The 17,354-nt window shown below is 43.2% G+C and overlaps 1 protein-coding gene across 6 annotated transcripts in view; it reads right to left on the reverse strand.

Moving 5' to 3' along the window:
• KIAA0319 (KIAA0319 ortholog) overlaps positions 1-17,354 on the reverse strand; it is a 105,757-nt gene that overhangs the window by 17,892 nt on the left and 70,511 nt on the right. For all 6 annotated transcript variants that reach the window (XM_063707367.1, XM_063707368.1, XM_055390356.2 and 3 more), the window contains exons 11-17: positions 13,897-14,020; positions 11,235-11,367; positions 10,113-10,261; positions 7,943-8,094; positions 5,584-5,722; positions 4,742-4,901; positions 403-545 (exon numbers count right to left, since the gene is read on the reverse strand). In XM_063707367.1, the coding sequence (XP_063563437.1) occupies positions 403-545; positions 4,742-4,901; positions 5,584-5,722; positions 7,943-8,094; positions 10,113-10,261; positions 11,235-11,367; positions 13,897-14,020 (1,000 nt within the window). The remainder of the gene's footprint in view (positions 1-402; positions 546-4,741; positions 4,902-5,583; positions 5,723-7,942; positions 8,095-10,112; positions 10,262-11,234; positions 11,368-13,896; positions 14,021-17,354) is intronic.

A 17,354-nucleotide genomic window follows, 5' to 3' on the forward strand; every position in this document is an offset into this window, starting at 1 on the left:
TGGAGAAGGCATTTGCGAGCTGTCTTAAATTTTCAAGGAGCTACATGACATTATCATCACAACCTAAGGCATGATGTCCAAGGGAAACAAATTATATAAACATGGCTTTTGCAGCCAGTAACACTTATTTGTCTTTAACACTGTTCTTTCTGCCAATAGCCATTACGTTGTGAGTATAATCTTAATTTTAGACCCATAATTACTATTGTTTTCCATTTTTCTTCCAAGACCAAGAGTAGTTGGCAAATGCATGCTGCAGGAAACTCTATTGGAGAAATAAATGTAAACAAGTCCCTGGATGCTAAAGTGAAAATGTTCACATGTCACTCCTCTTCTGTGTTTGTCAAACTTATCCATGATTGGCAAGTCTGATTGTTTTAGAATATTCCATAGGGGACCTACCTGCTGTATCAACCCTCAAGACCTTGAAAAGCAAGAAGTCAGCCTTCTCCTTTGAGAGCCGCATGTGCAGATTTCGGGCCACTTCAGCAGCTTTGAGAACCTTGAAAGGTGGACCGCTCTGTACATAAAACACAATCACGGTGCTGCGGAGGAGACAATGAGAGAGGACAGCCACATGGTCAGACGGTGACTACCATGACACGCTCACCACAGCATCTGACCTGTGAAACTGGGGAGGTAGACGGCTACAGCTCTGTGGCTTGCCAAGGACAGGGGCATATCTGTGAGCCAAGGAATTGATCTGTTTCTATTCACAAAGCCTCTTCAGTCTCAACGTACAGCTGATCAAAGACAGACAGATCTTCAGATAAAAGAAGCAATGTGTAAATTATGTATCAGTTTTTGAAAATCCTAACCAAATGGGTCTGGAGAGCTATCAGGTTAGTGAACAAGAATGCATCTATGTGCTGGGATGTATGAAGTGTTACATCCATGGGGATGGAAGCTCCCATGCACAGGACGCTTCTAGATCTTGCCCTATGTACCTTTTCATCTGGCTGTTCATTTGTATCCTTTAATATATTCTTTGCAATAAATCCATAATAGTAAAAAAAAAAAAAGGAGCAATGTATATATGTGTGCAAAAAGACAAATATACACAAAATAACTTGCAGACATGTCTTTCTTTTTACCTTTTTTGATTGAAATATAACTTACATATCATAAAATTCATGCTTCTAAAGTGTAAATGGAATGGCTTTTAGTATATTCACAAAGTTGCACAACCATCACCACTATCAAATTTCAAAACATCTTCATCACCCCAGAAGGACAATCCACACTCATTAGCACCTCCTCTCCACACTCCCTGGCAACCACTAATCTGCTTTTGGTCTCTATGGATTTGCCTCTTCTGGACACTTCAGGTAGATGGAATCATACAATATGAGACCTTCTGTGTGTGGCTTCTTTCACTTACCATCATGTTTTCAAAGTTCATCCATGTGGTAGCACACATCAATACTTTATTCCTTTTTATTGCCAAATGATATTCTGTTGTATGAATATATCACATTTTGTATCCACTCATCAGTTGGTGGACATTTGAGTTGCTTCCACATTTTGGCTATTATGAATTTGTGCTATGAACATTCATATACAAGTTTCTGTGTAGACATAAGTTTTTCATTTTTATTGAGTATATACCTAGGAGCGGAATTAATGGGTTATATGGTAGCTGTATGCTTAGCATATTGAGGAACTGCCAAACTATTCCACAGTGGCTGTACCATTTTACATCCCCACTAGCAATGTATAAATGTTCCAGTTTCTCCACAGGCTCGCCAGCACTTGCTATGGTCTGTCTTGGATTCTAGCCATCCTAGCAGGTGTGAAGTGATATTTCAACATGGTTTTGGTTGGCATTTCCCTGGTGGCTAATGGTGAGCACCTTTTCATGTGCTTATTAGGCCATCTGTATATCTTCTTTGGAGAAATAGCTACTCCAATCTGTATTCATCCCCTAGGGTTGCTGTAAAACACATCCCACGAAGTGGCTTAAAACAACAGAAACCTCTTCTCACAGTTCTGGAGGCTAGAAGTCCAAAATCAAAGTGTTCTGTTAGTTCTGGTGCTGCCAGCCATCCTTGGTATTCCTTGGCTTGTGGAAGAATCTCTCCAGTCCCTGCCTCGGTCATTACATGGTGTTCTTCCTGTGTGCCTCTCTCTGTGTCTCTTGTCCTCTTCTTAGAAGAACACCAGTCATATTGATTTAAAAGCCCACCCTACTCCAGTATAACTTCTTAACTAATTACATCTGTAATGAGCCTATTTCTAAGTAAGGTGACATTCATAGGTACCAGAGGTTAGGGCTTGACTATATTTTGGTGGGGGGCAGGGGGTGGATATAATTCAACCCACGGCAAGTGTTTCATCATGAAAGGGTGTTGGATTTTGTCAAATGCTTTTTCTATGCCTATTGAGATGATCCTGCAGTTTTGTCCTTTATCTTATTAATGTGGTTTATTACATTTATTGATTTTTATATGTTGAACCACACTTGCATTCCTGGGATAAATCCCACTTGGTTAATGGTCTATAAACCTTGTAATAAGTTGCTGGATTCAGTTTGATAGTATTTTGTTGTAGATTTCTGCTTCTATATTCACAAGGGATATTGGTCTGTAGTTCTCATTTCTTGTGATGTCTTTGTCTGATTTTAGTGTCAAGGTAAAACTGGTCTCACTGAATGAGTTGGGAAATGTTCCCTCCTCTTCTATTTTTTGGAAGTTTGTGAAGGACTGTTAATTCTTTAAACATTTTGCAGAATTAATCAGTGAAGCCATCTGGTCTTGAGTTTTGTGGAAAGTTTTAACATTACTAATTCAATCTCTTTATTTGTTATAGGTCTATTTAGATTTTTAAGTTCTTCTCAAGTGAGTTTTTGTAATTTATGTCTGTTTAGGAATTTGTCCACTTAATCTAGGTTATCTAATGTGTTGACATACAATGATCCATAATATTCTCTTATAATCCTCCCCCACCCACATTTTTTGGAGACTGAGTCTCATTCTGTTGTCCAGGCTGGAATGCAATGGTGTCAACATGGCTCACAGCAGCCTCAACCTCCCAAGTGATCCTCTCACCTCAGCCTCCTGGGTAGCTGGGACCATGGGCGTGTGCCACCATGCCTAATTTTTTTTTTTTTTAAGATGGAGTCTCGCTCTGTCACCCAGGCTGAAGTGCATTGGCACGATAGCTCACTGCAACCTCCGCCTCCTAGGTTCAAGCAATTCTCCTGCCTCAGCCTCTTGAGTAGCTGGAATTACAGGTACCTGCCACCACACCCAGCTAATTTTTGTATTTTTAGTAGAGACGAGGTTTCGCCATGTTGGCCAGGCTGGTCTTGAACTCCTGACCTCAAGGGATCTGCCCACCTCGGCCTCCCAAAGTGCTGGGATTACAGGCGTGAGCCAGTGCACCTGGCCACCTGGCAAGTTTTTTGTGAAGATAGCATTTCGCCATTGCCCAGGTTGGTCTCGAACTCCTGGGTTCAAGCGATCTGCCTGCCTTGGCCTCCCAAAGTGTTGGGATTACAGATATGAGCCACTGCATCCAGCCCTTTTTATTTCTATAAAGTCAGTAGTAATGTGCCTTATTTCATGCCTAATTTTAGTAATATGAGTCTTCTCTATTTTTTCTTAGTCAATCTAGCTAAGGATTTATCAATTTTGCTGATCTGTCCAAGAAACAACTTTTGGTTTTGTTGATTTTCAGACATGTCTTTGATTCAGTATTTGATATTTTACGAGGGAAATATATGATCCATTTTAGAAAGAGTTCCTTAGAAAATAATTAGAACATGTTTAAATTTGGTGTTTTTCTAAGTGAACTTCAGTTCTCTGGAAAACTAACCAAAGTGGAAGAGCTGACAATAGCTAGGCAAATGGAGTTACTGTGAATAGTGGGCTTTCATTCCCATATTCTTTTTCTCCCTCCTCCCACTCCACCCTGAGCTAGATAAGACTTTAAAAGTAAAACTCAGCCAGGCATGGTTGCTCACACTTATAATCCCAGCAACCTGGGAGGCCTAAGTGGGCGAATCACTTGAGGTCAGGAGTTTGAGACCAGCCTGGTCAACAAGATGAAACCCTGCCTCTACTGAAAATACAGAAATTAGCCGGGTATAGTGGGGGCACCAGTAGTCCCAGCTACTCAGGTGGCTGAGGCAGGAGAATCACTTGAATCTGAAAGGCGGAGGTTACAATAAGCTGAGACCATGCCACTGCACTTTAGCCTAGGCAACAGAGTGAGACCCTGTCTCAAAAAATAAAAATAAAATAAAATAAGAAATAGGTTAAATAAATAAAACTCAAATACAAAGATGTCATGAAAAATAAAGGCCAGAGTTTCAGCCTCATATACTCCCAGGAGATGGCAAATGGTAATCAGTGATCCTTTCACATTGAGAGAAGCCTCAGTCCCCATGAACGTGGGGCAGGGATGCAGCCCAGCTGTGAGACATCCTCTTCACATGCCCCAGACCCCTTGCCCAGCTCTGAAGACACCAGAGCTAACAACCATCTCCCCTGCTGTTCCCCAGCACCTCCTTCACTCAGAACATTCCCAATCAGCAAACATTTACTGAGAATTTTAGGAAGGACCTAGCATGATGTTGGCCATACTACTGCCCTTTGAGAAAAAAAGTATATGAATGGGATAAAAGTGTGTCAAAAATACAAAAGAAGCAGAGGAATGAACAGTTTTCTACTAGACTGGGATGAGGTAAGAGCTGGAATTTTGTACGGCCAAGGCCCCGCCTTGGGTGTGCAGCTCCTACCTGAGATCCGAGTGGGCCCGAATCTTCTGGACCTTAATGTCCGAGTCCAGCACATTCAGCAGCACAGCCAGCTGCCTCACAAGGGTGTCCTTCCGCTGCTCTGTCAGCTGCCCAACACCAACCTGCAGGGTCAGCTCCACCAGGCCACTCTTCCTAGGGTCTGGGGAAAGAGAAGATACAGGACTTGCACTTGGACATTTGCACAGGCTTTAGAGTATAAGGAGCGAGGTTTCTATAGGAGCTCAAAGTTACTCCTATGCCATTTCTACATTTGAGTTGTAGCACTCAGGTAAATTCTTTCAAACATCACAAAGGCCCCTATCTGGGAGTACTTTCCCTTCTTTTATCACAGTTTGTTGTTTATAATTTTTTTTCCAGAAGATAATCGGGTGTACCTAATTAGCCTCTGGGCTAGCTGAAAATTTCAGCCTCTTCCACATTTTCCCAGGACCAGAAAGAGAATTTTGCTTCCAAGTGCCATGGGCACTTCCCAGTCCAGTTTATGCTGAGGTCATTACAGCCACTTCACTGGAGCTGCCTCCCTCTGTGCCCTGGTATGAGGCCCTTGTGTCCACTTCACATTAAGTCTTTGTCTTCTGGCAGGAAAACAAACGTGAAAAGAAAATCTAGTTGCCAGATAACATTCTCTTTTAAAGACTGATGAGGCTGGATCTATCTGGGGATACACAACAAGGTGTAAGAGACATCCTCAAAGTGGGTCCAGCCAAGAGCTGGAGCCAGCCACAGGAGGCCTCCTACACCAGTCACATCTGTCAGCGTAAAGACCCCAAAGGCTGACCAGCCAGAGCCGGCATGGCCAGCTCCAGAGCCCAGGAACTCACCTGGCTGCACTTCCACAGTGGCAGTGTCTGTGTCCGAGGCCCCCTGACTGTCGGTGACTCGCAAGTGGAAAGTGTACACCCCCTCCACCAGATTCGTAAGCTGCAGAGCCGCACCGTGGTCAGAACCATCGATGACATCCTGCGAAAGAACACGGATCACAGGGCAGCTGTCAATCCTCGGGTCCCAATTTCTGGGCTTCTGTTGATCCTAAACCTCAGTGTCCCATCTTTTTAACACAGGTGTGACTTTAAGAGGGAGGCTGCAGGGGAATGAGGCTGGCGGGATAGCTAAAGACTGGAGAAATCCTCAGCATCTCTTCCCCAAAAAGCACCAGGGGGCACATCCTCAGACAGTATTTCCTGAACTGAGTTTACCAAGCACTTTCCAGGAATTACCAAATAATTAATTGTTTCCAACAAAGGGAAAGACCATTTGAATTAGGGCAAGGATGCTGAGAACAAAGCACAGGTTTTCTGGGTCTTATTTTCAAACATAGCTTTACAAAACTCTCATCTTGAATTCCCTCATAATGTATCATGTTCACCTGAAATAACCCAAGACCCTGTGTAGCGTCCTCTGTTCTGTGGGCTTCTAAGCTCCAAAGAATGAGAGAAGAACTTCCCAGACTCCTGCTAATAGAAGGGGTGATAACGAATATGTGCTGTGAACAGAGACTCATCGTTATTACATTTAGAGGCTAATCCCCCATCTAGTTGAATAGTGTTAATTCTAGAAGTGCTTAGAAAATATAAAGCATTTGGCAGGGCGTGGTGGCTCACGCCTATAATCCCACCACTTTGGGAGGCCGAGGCAGGCGGATCACGAGGTCAGGAGATCGAGAACATCCTGGCTAACAAGGTGAAACCCCGTCTCTACTAAAAATACAATACAAAAAAATTAGACGGGCGTGGTGGTGGGCACCTGTAGTCCCAGCTACTCGGGAGGCTGAGGCAGGAGAATGGCTTGAACCTGGGAGGTGGAGCTTGCAGTGAGCCGAGATCGCACCACTAAACTCCAGCCTAGGTGACAGAGCGAGACTCGGACTCAAAAAAAAAAAGTATAAAGCATTTTCAGTTCCTTCCCTGTGACCACTCCTTAGTACATCTCCAAGAGTAAATCTGTATCTCTCCAGCCCTTAGAAATGGCAGGAATGAAGACGTACATACATTTATGTCCTAAGAGGCAGAGTGATCTAATGGGGGTAAAATGCCTGCCAGGAGCTAAAAACCTAGGTGTGTCTAGTTTGATTAAAAATGGATTAGTTAAGGCTGGGCGCGGTGGCTCACGCCTGTAATCCCAGCACTTTGGGAGGCCGAAGCGGGCGGATCACAAGGTCAAGAGATCAAGACCATCCTGGCCAACATGGTGAAACCCCGTCTCTACTAAAACTACAAAAATTAGCTGGACGTGGTGGCACGTGCCTGTAGTCCCAGCTATGCGGGAGGCTGAGGCAGGAGAATAGCTCGAACTCGGGCAGCGGAGGTTGCAGTGAGCCGAGATTGCGCCACTGCACTACAGCCTGGGCGATAGAGTGAGACTCCATCTCAAAAAAAAAAGAAATGGATTAGTTAACCTTGGCCAAGTCACTTCTCATCTCTGCATTTTGCCTTCTGCATCTATAAAACGTAAATAGCAATCCCTGATCTATTGACTCATGTGGTACAATATGAGGAACAGAAAAGAATCCACTTGGACCAAAATACGAAGGATGGAAAAGCATCCTGCTGGAAGACTTGACCTCAAAGTGCTTCCAAGCTATGGTTTCCTGCCCCATCCAAAGTCTGTTCAGGAAAAAGAAAGGATTTCAGCTTTTGGCTAAATCTCAAAGCAGCCTACTGCCTCCAGCCTTCAGAACATTCAAATGTAGAAGCATAAGCACCTTACAGGGAACACGGAAAGAGAGATGAGGTCATTATAGAGACACTGCCATGGACCGAACTGTGTCCTTCCCAAACTCCTGTGTTGAAGCCCTAACCCCATACGACTGTATCTAGATATAAGACCTATAAGGAAGTAGTTAAGGTTAATTGAGGTCATAAGGGTAGGCCCCTGATCCAATAGGATTTACTGTCCTTATAAGAAGAGACACAAGAGTGTCTCTTCCCCTGATATGGGAGGACATGGTAAGAAGGCAGCTGTCTGCAAGCCAGGAAGAAAGACCTCACTGGGAACTGAATTAGCCAGCAACTTGAGCCAGTCTTCCCAGCCTCCATAATGGAGACAAAATAAAGTTCTGTTGTTTAAGCCTCCTTATACTTATATCCTTAGAATATACTGTGATATATTGTTTGCAGCCCAAGCTGACTAATGCAGATGTAATGATAAGTGGTCTAGGAGCAATTCTCTCTCAGTACTCACTCCAGCTGCTGGACTCTGGCCATCCCGGATCCACAGATAGGACACAATTTCTTGGTCATCAGTAGACCTTGAACCATCCAAAGTAATGGAATTATTGGGAAGCACAAGAACATGTCTGCCACCAGCCCGGGCTCTGGGAGGACTATTATTTTCTAAGTCAAATATAGCAAAAATGAAAGCAAAGAGATTGATTTAAAACACCAGTGATAGAATAAGTGTGTCATAAAACATCCACAACTCTTCCACCTTGCAGATACAGTATGTAGAATTAAAATATCCAAAAAGGCATTTTTTTCCCAGATGCATATAAGATACAGACTTCCTTAAAGCTCCATTTGTACTTAGTTAGCTATAATTTGTGATGAAAAAGGTAAAGCAGGTGGCAACCTGTACCTTGGGAATTTTTCTAATATTGTTATACTTTTTCTGTCCTTGAAAAATAGAAACAATGATTTTACCAACATTTAGGGTATTGAAAGTGGCAATATTTTGGTTTACAATATACTTTGGGTCATTTTGTACTGATCCACACTATCTGGCCAGAAATATTTCCACTTCAAGTACTGCCAAATCTTGACTCTCTAAGACAAAAAAAAGAAAAAAAAATTGAGTAAAAAGTAGGCTGGGTGCAGTGGCTCACACCTGTAATCCCAGCACTTTAGGAGGCCAAAGCAGGAGAATCACTTGAGACCAGGAGTTTGAGACCAGCCGGGGCAACACAACAAGTCTTCATCTCTATGAAAAATTAAAAATTGAAATAATAACAATGATAATTAGGCCCTCACTTCTCTGACTAGGTGTTAAATATAAATGAGGCAATGGCCAGGCATGGTGGCTCATAACTGTAATCCCAACACTTGGGGAGGCTAAGGCAGGATGAGTGCTTGAAGCCAGAAGTTCAAGACCAGCCTGGGTAGCAAGACCCGTCTCCATACACAAAAAAAATTAAAAATCAGCTGGGCATGGTAACACACACCTGTAGACCCAGCTACTCAGGAAGCTGAGGTGAGAGAATCACTTGAGATCAGGAGTTTGAGGCTGCAACGAGCTATGATCACAGCACAGTACTCCAGTCCGAGCAACAGAGTGAGACCCTGTGTCTATTTTAAAAATAAAAAAATGAGGCAATGTAAAAGCCATTTCTGATGTAATAACTTCAGAAAAGAGGGGCCAGGGAGCACTACAACACTGGGGTACAGTGGGGAGATCATAATAAGACACAGCCTCAATTTGGAGATGAGGCTGCTGTGAGGCAAATCCTGCTTGTCCAGAAGGGGCTCTGGGACCCAGCCTGATCCCTCCCAATTTCCCCTTAGAAACAAGTCAAGATGCCTGTTCAGACTATTCTCTCTACTTTTATGCATGGTTGAAAATCTCTACAATAAAATCTTTGGAAAAATCCAAATCTATATCACTTTGCTGTTAAAGTTGCTTCAGCCTCTCCCAGCTGCCCAGAGGATAAAGTCCAAACCCCTAGGCATGGCCCGTGGCACATATAACCCTCCATGGCAGAGCCTGTGCCTCAGGCTGCAGCCACTCTCCCAGCGTCCCACACTCTTGCCATTCTACAATGCTTGAACCTTTCCATCCAGCCAGGCTCTTATACTCCTCTGCACTTCAACACGTTGTAATCATCCATTCACTAATTCATTCAACACCTCTGATTTGCCATGAGTCTAGCACTCTGCTATACTGAGGATACAGAGATGTCTGAAGCAAAGACACTCAGGCAGTTCACAGTCAAATGGGAAGACAGACAAGGAGACAAGTACCTAAAGCAGTATTGCACTAGTCTAGACCACAGATTTCACATTAAGAAACGATATGGAATTTGAAAACATCTCTTTTCTTGAATTTCCAAGGAATAAAGGAAAAAAAGCATAATGGTGTCATTTGGACGTGGGTCTTTCATTACTAGTAGTCACAGAAGAGTGAAGTCATTAGAAGATATGCTCCACAAACAAAAGGAAATGTCTGCTTGCAGAGGGCGACTGAGAAACAGCTAACATGAATAGAAGAAAGTTGGCTTTTTTTCGGCCAGGCAGGGTTCGGCATCTGCTGCGAACAAATAAGCAAACACCAACATCTCTGAATAGTCATGGCCTGGCTGAGGGTCCTGCAGACTCAAAAGCAGAGCAGGCCCAGCCCTATCCACCTCAGACCCACTCACCCTTCTTCACAGCCACAGTGAGGGTGGACGTGCTGCTCAGTCCCTGCTGGTCTTTCACTGTCAAACGGAAGTGGTAGGTCCCCACCTGGAGACCAGTCACAGTGGCTATTGCTTTGTCAATATTTTCCATCTCCACTGCACTGGGGCCTCTATAAAACATAGAAGTGGTTAACATAAGGGAGGGGGCATGGGGTTTTGAATATGACAGGCATGCGATTTGTGCTCTTATAAATGTTTTGTTCCAGCTATAACATATACCATTTAGAGAATTCTAAGAAAACTCCATTCATCTGTACTCTCTAGTTCAGTGTAAGAGTCACAAGCTAAAACCTATCTCAGGCAAAGTCTGCTGGATTACTGGGAAGAGAATATTTGTTCTCGATTTTTTTAAGTCAAGCTGCCAGTGAAATGATCTATCCTTGGAAAATGAGCCTTAGAAACGACTCCCATTTCTTCTTTGAATAAAATTAGGTGAAATCCTCATCTATCTTTAGGGAGAGCATGGAGGAGGAGGGAATAAGCCAGATAAGCCCTCTCCTAGGAGAGAAATCACAGTATAGTCATTAAGATCGGGGCTTGTCAAAAATACCTCAGTATGGGTCCAAGCTCTTTCTCTTACTATCTGGGCAACCTTAGTCTGTGTGGTCTCATTAGTGTCTACAAGCCTCAGTTTCTTCAACTTTAAATAGGAATAATATTCTTATTTATCTCTTACAAACTGATACAGGGTTCTATGAGACAGAGCATGTAAAGCTCAGAAAATGTTAGATGATATGGGTCGCCCCTTACACTGCATTTCTGGTGTCTACAGTCACTGCAGGATGGGTTGAGTGTAGACAGGATCACACGCAGGTTTCCCTGAACCTCTTCTGTCATGAGCTCGCCTCACACCAAGACAGCCCTGTTCAACTGCCCCAAGCTCTACCTCCCTCCGCTGTCAATGATGTCCATCCACACTTAATGTACTCTTCAATCAATAACGCCCGGCCACTTCTAGAAACGTGCTTAAATCCCAACTCCTCAAAACGCTCAAGCTGATTGTTTACTACAGATCCTCCAGAGAAGGGATAATATTAGCATTCAGCATGGGCATGAACCTAGCTCAGTGGCGAGACAGACTACCTGACGTGCTCCCAGTGGTAGAAGACAATGCCGTGGTCATCGCTGCTGCTGCTCCCATCCAGGGTAGCACTTTCCACTGGGAAGATCAGCTCTTTATCAGGGCCGGCCACAGCCACTGGAGGTCTATTGTTTTCTGGAATTACAGAAACAGTGTGAAAAAGTATTATCTCTTTGCATTAAGTCTGCAATCCTGTGATTTCTTGATTTAAGTATATTACTCATCTTCAGACCAGGCAGCCACTAGAGTATGCAGCATAGTTTGGAATCCTGGAGTGAAGCACTGCAGCCTCCTAGCTGATCCAGGAGTTGAATAGTCCAAGTTCAAGACTGCCGTTATAGGCAGCCAAGAAACACTGTCTCTAATAGACACATCTTTGGTTTATTTGGTTTAAAAGATCCTCAGTCGGCCGGGCACAGTGGCTCACACCTGTAATCCAGCACTTTGGGAGAACAAGGCGGGCGGATCACGAGGTCAGGAGATCAAGACCATCCTGGCTAAGACGGTGAAACCCTGTCTCTACTAAAAATACAAAAAATTAGCCAGGTGTGGTGGCGGGCGCCTGTAGTCCCAGCCACTCGGGAGGCTGAGGCAGGAGAATGGCATGAACCCGGGAGGCGGAGCTTGCAGTGAGCCAAGATTGTGCCACTGCACTCCAACCTGGGAGACAGAGCAAGATCCGTTTAAAAAAAAAAAATCGTCATAGGGTGAAAGAGAAGGAAAGGAAAGAAGGGTAAAATGAGAGAGGGAAGAAGGGTGGGGGGAGGAAGGAAAGAGAGAGGAAGGGAGGGATGGAGGGAGGGGACAAAGGGACATCACAGAGAGGGAGGGAGGGGACGTCGATGTGAAGAGACCTGCTTTATCAGGTAGGGCTTACTTCCTTTTGTCTCTGTAGCCTCAGTGCTAACACAGTGCCTGGTAAACAGTAAATGTTCAAAATATTTTAAATTAAATGTTAAACAAAAGTAAAAGATATAAAGTATTGCTGATATTGGCAGGGCGTGGTAGTTCACGCCTGTAATCCCAGCACTTTGGGAGGCCAAGGCAGGTGGATCACTTGAGGCCAGGAGTTCAAGACCAGCCTGGCCAACGTGGCGTAACTCTGTTTCTATTAAAAATCCAAAAATTAGCCAGGCATGGTGGCACACATCTGTAATCCCAGCTATTCAGGAGGCTGAGGCACTAGAATCATTTGAACCTGGGAGGCAGAGATTGCAGTGAGTCGAGATCATGCCACTGCACTCCAGCCTAGACGACAGAGTGAGACTCTGTCTAGAGGAAAAAAAAAAAAAAGTATTGCTAATATTGATATAAATAGATAAAATATGTGTAAGCCCAAAAAAAGGGCCAGGTGTAGTGGCTTACACCTGTAATCCCAGCACTTTGGGAGGCCAAAGGTGAGAGAACTGCTTGAGTCCAGGAGTTTGAGACCAGCCTGGGCAACAGAGTGAGACCCTGTCTCACAAAAAAAAAAAAAAAAAAAAAGAAGTCATGTAGTCAAAAGCTGTGGCAGCCATTACCCAATGTTTGGACCATGCCACAGCCCCCATGATCCTACTCACTACATAATAGGGGTTTCCCTTTGCCGTAGGATAGAGTACTTGGGTGACCATACATTTACAAAGCCCTTTAGGATGGTGTCCCAGGCTCTCTTGGGGTCATCTATTGTCATTCCAATCCCTGACCAACCTCCCCGCCACCTCCCATTCCCACATCCCTACCTCTTTTTCTCTCTCTCCAGTCACAGTAATTCCTTTTAAATCTTTGAATGTACCAGACTCTCTTCTTTGGCGCTCACGCATACTGTTCCCTCTGCCTAAGAACTCTTCCTCTTCTCCTGTGCTGCCCACCCCTCCCATTCTTCACCGACTAACTGTGACTTGTGCTTCAACCTTGAGCTCATGTACGAGCTCTTTGAAGATGCATCTCACCCAGGTGAGTGCTCTTTCTTTGGGGTCCTGTAGCACCCTGCAGTTATTTTAGTAAAGCACCAATCACAAAGTTTTATGTGAACTTCTCCATAAGCCCTGCAAGGGCAGAGATCAAGTCTATCTTGTTTAATTCCACATCCCGGGGTCTAACTAATAGAATTTTTTATGTATTAGCGGCATAAATAAATAAGTTGTCTATAGGTTGAGTATAATCTCATTGCCAGGAACTGGATAGAGGTTCTGGGACTAACAGAACTCTTCTAGAAAAGTTCTAAGGCAAAGACCATTATCAAACAAAGGTATAGCTACCTTTAAGGTTATTTAACTCAGGAGGTAGGCAGAGCCCTGGGTTTTCATGAAACTATTAATGAACAGTGACACTGAACTGGAACGTGTTCCCCAATGTCTGGCTACATCTGAGTGTCAAGCCACACATAAGAACCAGCCCCTTCAAGATCCCCTGGAGCTCTCCAGAGCAGAGTGGGGCACCTGTGGATGCATCCACAAGGCAAATCGGAGCCCACAAGCAGTGCTGTGGATGGCTGTCATCTCATCCTTCATGCCATAGTTTACAGTCAAGGCAAGATTTAGAACCTTGAAATGAAATTAGTTTTATATGGAGCTTTGGCACCCACAGGCCGGTACCACCAAGTGTGGCATCTCCAAACCCCAGAAGCCCAGCTATCATTTCTGCTTTCATCTCTGAGGCCAAATCTCTTTCTCCTCCACCTACCAGGCTGGACAATCACAGTCACCACAGCAGTAGACTGTTGCCTTGAAGAATCTGTCACCTTCAGCTGAAATGTATAATCTCCTTCCTGCATTGCAGATAAATGAAGGTACGGCGTCTGTATTCCCTAAGTAATAGCAAATACAAAAATAGAAACAAAACAGAACAAAAAAGTAAAGAAGCACAAGTAAATAGTATGACAGAGTGAAAAACTAACAATATTACTTAATACAGAGATCTTGCTCAAAAAAGAAATGTGTTTGGCCAGGCACGGTGGTTCACATCTGTAATCCCAGCACTTTAGGAGGCCAAGGCAGGTGGATCACTTGAGGTCAGGAGTTCGAGACCAGCCTGGCCAACATGGTGGAACCCCATCTCTACTAAAAATATTTTTAAAAAATCAGCTGGGCATGATGGCGGGCACCTGTAATCCCAGCTACTTAAGAGGCTGAGGCACGAGAATCACTTGGAACACGGGAGAGGGAGGTTGCAGTGGGCTGAGACTGCACCACTGCACTGCAGCCTGGGTGACAAAAAAAAAGAAAAAAATATGTTGGTCCCCAGGAAAGTGCAACTGAAAGTCTACTGTGCATCCTCATATACTATTGAAGGAGTGTAAACTACTATAGCCTTTTTGGAAGCCAATATGAAAACAGCTATTAAAATATTAAATAAGCACATACTCCAACCCAGTAATTCGACTTCTTAGTATCTACCCCAGAGAAATGCACAAGGAGACTCGTCCATGGATGCTGACTGAAGCACAGTCTATCACAGCAAAACATGGAAACAATCTACACAACCATCAACAGGAGGATGGTCAAACACACTATGATACACTGTGGAATGCTAGTTTAAAAGAAAGAAGTTTAAAATCATGAGGCAGGTTTATAAGTACTAAAATGGAAAATGTCAAAGACATATTAAGCAAAAAAAAGAAAGTTGGGTCGCATTCAAAACCAAACAGCAAAAAATTTTTTAAAGAAATCCACACAAAAAAGAAATTTGTGGAACAATGCATACAATGTGAAAGGTATTGCTACATGTATATACACACACTTACACAGACACATGGAAAAGATTCTGGAAGTGTACACATTAAACTGATAAAAGTAATTATTTCCAATAAGGACACTTGGATGACAGTGGTGATCAATTTATTTGAACTTATTTTAGCAGAATTTATTTGAGCTTTATTATTATTATTATTTTTAACCACAAGAGGCAATTCATGTATTACTTTTGTAATCAAAAATAATTTTTTGGCCGGGTGCAGTGGCTCATGCCTGTAATCCCAGCACTTTGGGAGGCTACGGCGGGTGGATCATGAAGTCAGGAGTTCAAGACCAGCCTGGCCAAAATGGTGAAACCCTGTCTCTACTAAAAATACAAAAATTATTCAGGCGTGGTGGCAGGCACCTGTAATCCCAGCTACTCGGGAGGCTGAGACAGAAGAATCACTTGAACTCAGGGGGTGGAGGTTGCAGTGAGCCAAGATCATGCCACTGCACTCCAGCCTGGGCCACAGAGTGAGACTCTGTCTCAAAAAAGAGAAAATAAGTAATAATAAAAACAACTTTTTGCTGGGTGTGGTGGCTCATGCCTGTGATCCTAGCACTTAGGGAGGCCAAGGCAAGAAGATTGCTTGAGCCCAGGAGTTCGAGATCAGCCTGGGCAACGTGGCAAAACCCCATCTTCACACACACACAAAAAAATTAGCCAGGTGTGGTGGTGTGTGCCTGTGGTCCTAGCTACTCGGGAGGCTGAGATGGGAGGATATTTTGAGCCCAGGAGATCAAGGCTACGGTGAGCCATAGTTGCACCACTGCACTCCAGCCTGGGTGACAGAGTGAGACCCTGTTTCATAATAAATAAATAATATAATTTTGTAAAATTCTAAGTCAACCTAAGTTTTTACAAAGTCATTTTTTCAACTGAGTATGCAACAGCTACACTTGGTGACCTCAGGTTAATACCCTTTCTTTTTTGTCGTTGGTAATAGTTTCAATTATTGCTTATGTTTGAAGTTCATGGCATCATGAAAAGAATTTTTAAGTCTTATTACAATTTATTTACTTTTATAGATCCCAAGATTGTCTAAAGATAAATGTTTCTATGTGTATTTTTTAAGGTTTTAATGGAAAATTTAAAAAGAAAATTTTTACAAGATCCATTGTGCTACCAGGGGAACTTCTGAAATTTGAAATGCACCCTTTTAAGAACTTTTGAAAAAAAAAAACTTTCCCCTACTTTGACTAAATAAGGCAAACCACGTTTCTCTGAAAAGTTCAACAGGGAAAGTATAATTTCCCAGGAGTTGCCTCCAAATTGATCTGGTACGAGAATGCTTCTGCACACAATGGAAGGGAATGTTGTGGCAAATGGGAACTGAGCAGACTACTGTGTCTCACCGATGCCCCCAAGGTAGCCACATGTTTCAGGCAATTGCAAAGGTTTCACTTCCTTCCCCAGTAAGAACACAGCCTCAGCAGGCTGCTTGGTACAATTTTCAGACAAATATAAAAGGGTCTGATTCACAGACCTCATTTTGTGATTGCCCCAGTTAATACCCCTTTGGACCTCTTAATCAAGCTTAAGGCAATAAGGTTGTTACTATGGATACTCTTCGGGGAAAGAAGAGAGAGGGTGTCTGGCAACTGGGCTGGTGTGTAGAGGCAAGGCTCACAGCGTGGCCCAGCCCTCAGGAACTTTGGATACATGTCCAGTATGCATGGATGGATTCTGGAGTATTAGCTTTGGATGCATAATTCCTAATAATTAAGTAAAAGAAAATTAGGAAGATTTTTTTTAACCGTGAAAATACAAAATATCCCATCTTCCTGTTTTGTATCCAACCCGCCTCTGAATCAGAATTCTTAACACAACAGAAGCAAACATAGCACTTGCTACAACCCTTAGGTAGAGATGGACACCACCAAGAGGGTTCTCCAAGGATATCCAGACAACTCATGGCTCTTTCAAGTTCCATAAATCTACCCAGTCGCTTTTAACTCCTCATAATTGCAAGGCATGTTCCAGGAACACTGGAAAGCAAAGTAGGTAAGTTTCCATGGAATGTCCGATTTTATCTTAAATACTAATGAGAAATGTATCTTGGACTGGTGAGGCGAAATTTGAAGGAGAAAAGGAAGATGGAAATGTAAGGTCCTATCTTTTTTTTTTTCTCATGAAACTCAAATAATAACATAACTTCAAAAACACCAAGCTGGTTAGCAACAAAAACAAATAGCTTTGCCAATCACAAAAAGAAGAATAAGCAAACGGCTCACACACACAACAGAAGTTTCAAGATTATTATGTTGTTAGACAAATATGCTTAAAAGATTTGAACAAATCAAAAGGTAGATACAAAGAAGGCCCTAAAAAGCGACCAGTGGATGTAGACAAGATAACATGGAGTTTCTATAAACAGGAGAAACAGAATAACAAAAAAAATTCTG

The sequence above is a fragment of the Gorilla gorilla genome, chromosome 5 (assembly GCF_029281585.2).
Source record: "Gorilla gorilla gorilla isolate KB3781 chromosome 5, NHGRI_mGorGor1-v2.1_pri, whole genome shotgun sequence".
In the NCBI taxonomy this organism is placed as follows: domain Eukaryota; kingdom Metazoa; phylum Chordata; class Mammalia; order Primates; family Hominidae; genus Gorilla; species Gorilla gorilla.